Source organism: Cebus imitator, unplaced genomic scaffold, assembly GCF_001604975.1.
Source record: "Cebus imitator isolate Cc_AM_T3 unplaced genomic scaffold, Cebus_imitator-1.0 Scaffold138, whole genome shotgun sequence".
Lineage (NCBI taxonomy): Eukaryota > Metazoa > Chordata > Mammalia > Primates > Cebidae > Cebus > Cebus imitator.
The window spans coordinates 5,146,920-5,149,003 of record NW_016107453.1 but is presented as its reverse complement, the minus strand read 5'-3'; the positions used below and the strand labels follow the sequence as shown (position 1 = coordinate 5,149,003).

Sequence of the window (2,084 nt, the reverse complement as noted above, 5' to 3'; positions counted from 1 at the left end):
TAATACTATGAATTAGAGCAGTCTTCTAGAAATGTGATATTGGGTATAGTTTAGGAGGGGACTGTGATTAAGATTACATGTTTAACCAGTTTCCCAAACAAGGTAGCTGTAGATGAGAGAGAAAAAAAGAGTTTTTCTGATGAGTTCTATGGCACTTGTCTTTCATACCCCAAAGAAAGAGAATCCTTGAAGCACACGTATTCTAAGACATACTTTAATTTTGAGAATTTTGCAATGGACTCACTCTCCATTTGTTATTTTATTTATTAATGTATTTAACACATATTTATTGAATTCCAACTGTGTGTTGTGGAAATTCAGAGAGCAAGAGGACTGCATGACAGCTAACAACCTCAGAGTATTTCTTGATATTATATGCCTGCTTACAGTGTGTTACATAGGGTCTATAAGACAATGTGCTTTGAAGTCCTGGCAATAATTTTTTTTAGGGAGGGACATAATTTCTTTTAAAGGCATCTTCTCCCCTCATTGTATCATGTGAAAGCTTTCTTAGGCAACTGTAAAGACATCATAAGCAAGGGCAAAACAAGTTAATGAGCTTTTAGAATGTAAATTGGTGTCAAGAATGAAAATGAGGGCCTTGTGCTTTTCACCACACACCACAGCAGGGTATATAAAGAAGGTTCTGAGACTAGGACTCCATCCCACTGAGGAAACGCACCCCATTGCTTCCTAAGCCATCCACTCCTGACACCATGTACTGTAACAACTTCTCCAGCGCTGTCTTCCCAGGATGCTACTGGGGCACCTACGGCTACCCGCTGGGATACAGCGTGGGCTGTGGCTACGGCAGCACCTACTCCCCAGTGGGCTATGGCTTCGGCTATGGCTACAACGGCTGCAGGAGATACTGGCCATTTGCTCTCTACTGATTGGCTGAAATCCCCCAGGCATAGAGTCTTCTTTCCCTTGAAGGCTGAGCAGCACATCTCCAAGTTCCTCCCGTATCCACTCCTTCAGTCCTCATTTGCTCATCAACCTCAGAGACACTGCTTTCCAACCTGCCTCGGGTCCCAGGGGAGGAAAATGAAAAACCAGAGGTTTCCTCAAGCTGCCCCCGCTGGCTGAAGTTCTCTGGGACATATTTGGAAACTTCACATCCCTCTTGGACATGCACTACTTTTGAATTTTTCATGACACTCATGACTTGTCATGATGAAGTCGTGGACCTGTCTGTCAAAATTTCAATAAACTAGAAACCGGCATCATATTCTCATGCTAGAGTGAAGTTTCCTTTCTTGGCGTGTGCATATTTTCTGTTACATTGAGGGTTGAGGTGGGGAGTGAATTTATTTTTCTCATGTGGGCTTTGGGAACAGTGAAAAAGCAAAACATTATTGACCTTGTGTGATAAACCTGGTAAGAGGGTGGGTTGTGGGAGATGAAGAAAAAGGTTGCCTGTTTGAACCTTCTTTAAATTTGATGATGCCCACCTCCAACCCAGTGGAGCATCATTTATTGCTTGGGGTCCCTTCTCATCTCACTGCTTCTGATCCTCTGCAAGAAAACGCAACACAAGAGGAACTTCTTCAGTCACTTCTATGTTAGTCCAAATGAAACCCACTGTGTTCCTTTTCCCAGGGACTAAGGATTATAGAATAAAATACCACGTCCCCTAATGAAGGATTCTGGGGCATTGAGTAATGGAGAAATGTCAGACATCCTTTGGAAACCTTAGAGTTTTTTTTAGGTGAAGGGATAAATCTCCTATATCAAACTATCTAAGGTATCTATTTTGTAGCTTAGAAGCACTGAGCTTATTCATAACCATGGCAAGCTTCTTAATCTTTGTAGAATCAACATCAGATAGGGAGTTTCAGTCTTAAAAGATATGAGCTATAATGAATATTTCTGAAGATATATCAGCCTTTCTGTGTTCCTTTAGAGAAGAGAGCAATTTCCTTTTATAAGTCAAATAAAAAATGTCTCAATCCTTCTACTGAAAACATCTTATGTGTAGTACAAATATTTTGGTGGTAACAAGATTTGGCTTAACCCTGCTTTTTTATTGAATATATGCAAGAGGTTATATTGCATATGGTTCACTTTGTAGCTAAAAATAT

The 2,084-nt window shown here is 40.6% G+C and overlaps 1 protein-coding gene across 1 annotated transcript; it reads left to right on the top strand.

The window, feature by feature from the left end:
- The first annotated feature begins 653 nt into the window (after window positions 1-653).
- On the top strand, window positions 654-1,237 carry LOC108313542 (keratin-associated protein 8-1). Its single transcript, XM_017541968.2, has one exon. It carries the CDS (start codon window positions 717-719, stop codon window positions 891-893), a length of 177 nt encoding a protein of 58 aa, XP_017397457.1. The 5' UTR covers window positions 654-716; the 3' UTR covers window positions 894-1,237.
- Window positions 1,238-2,084: the final 847 nt, after the last annotated feature.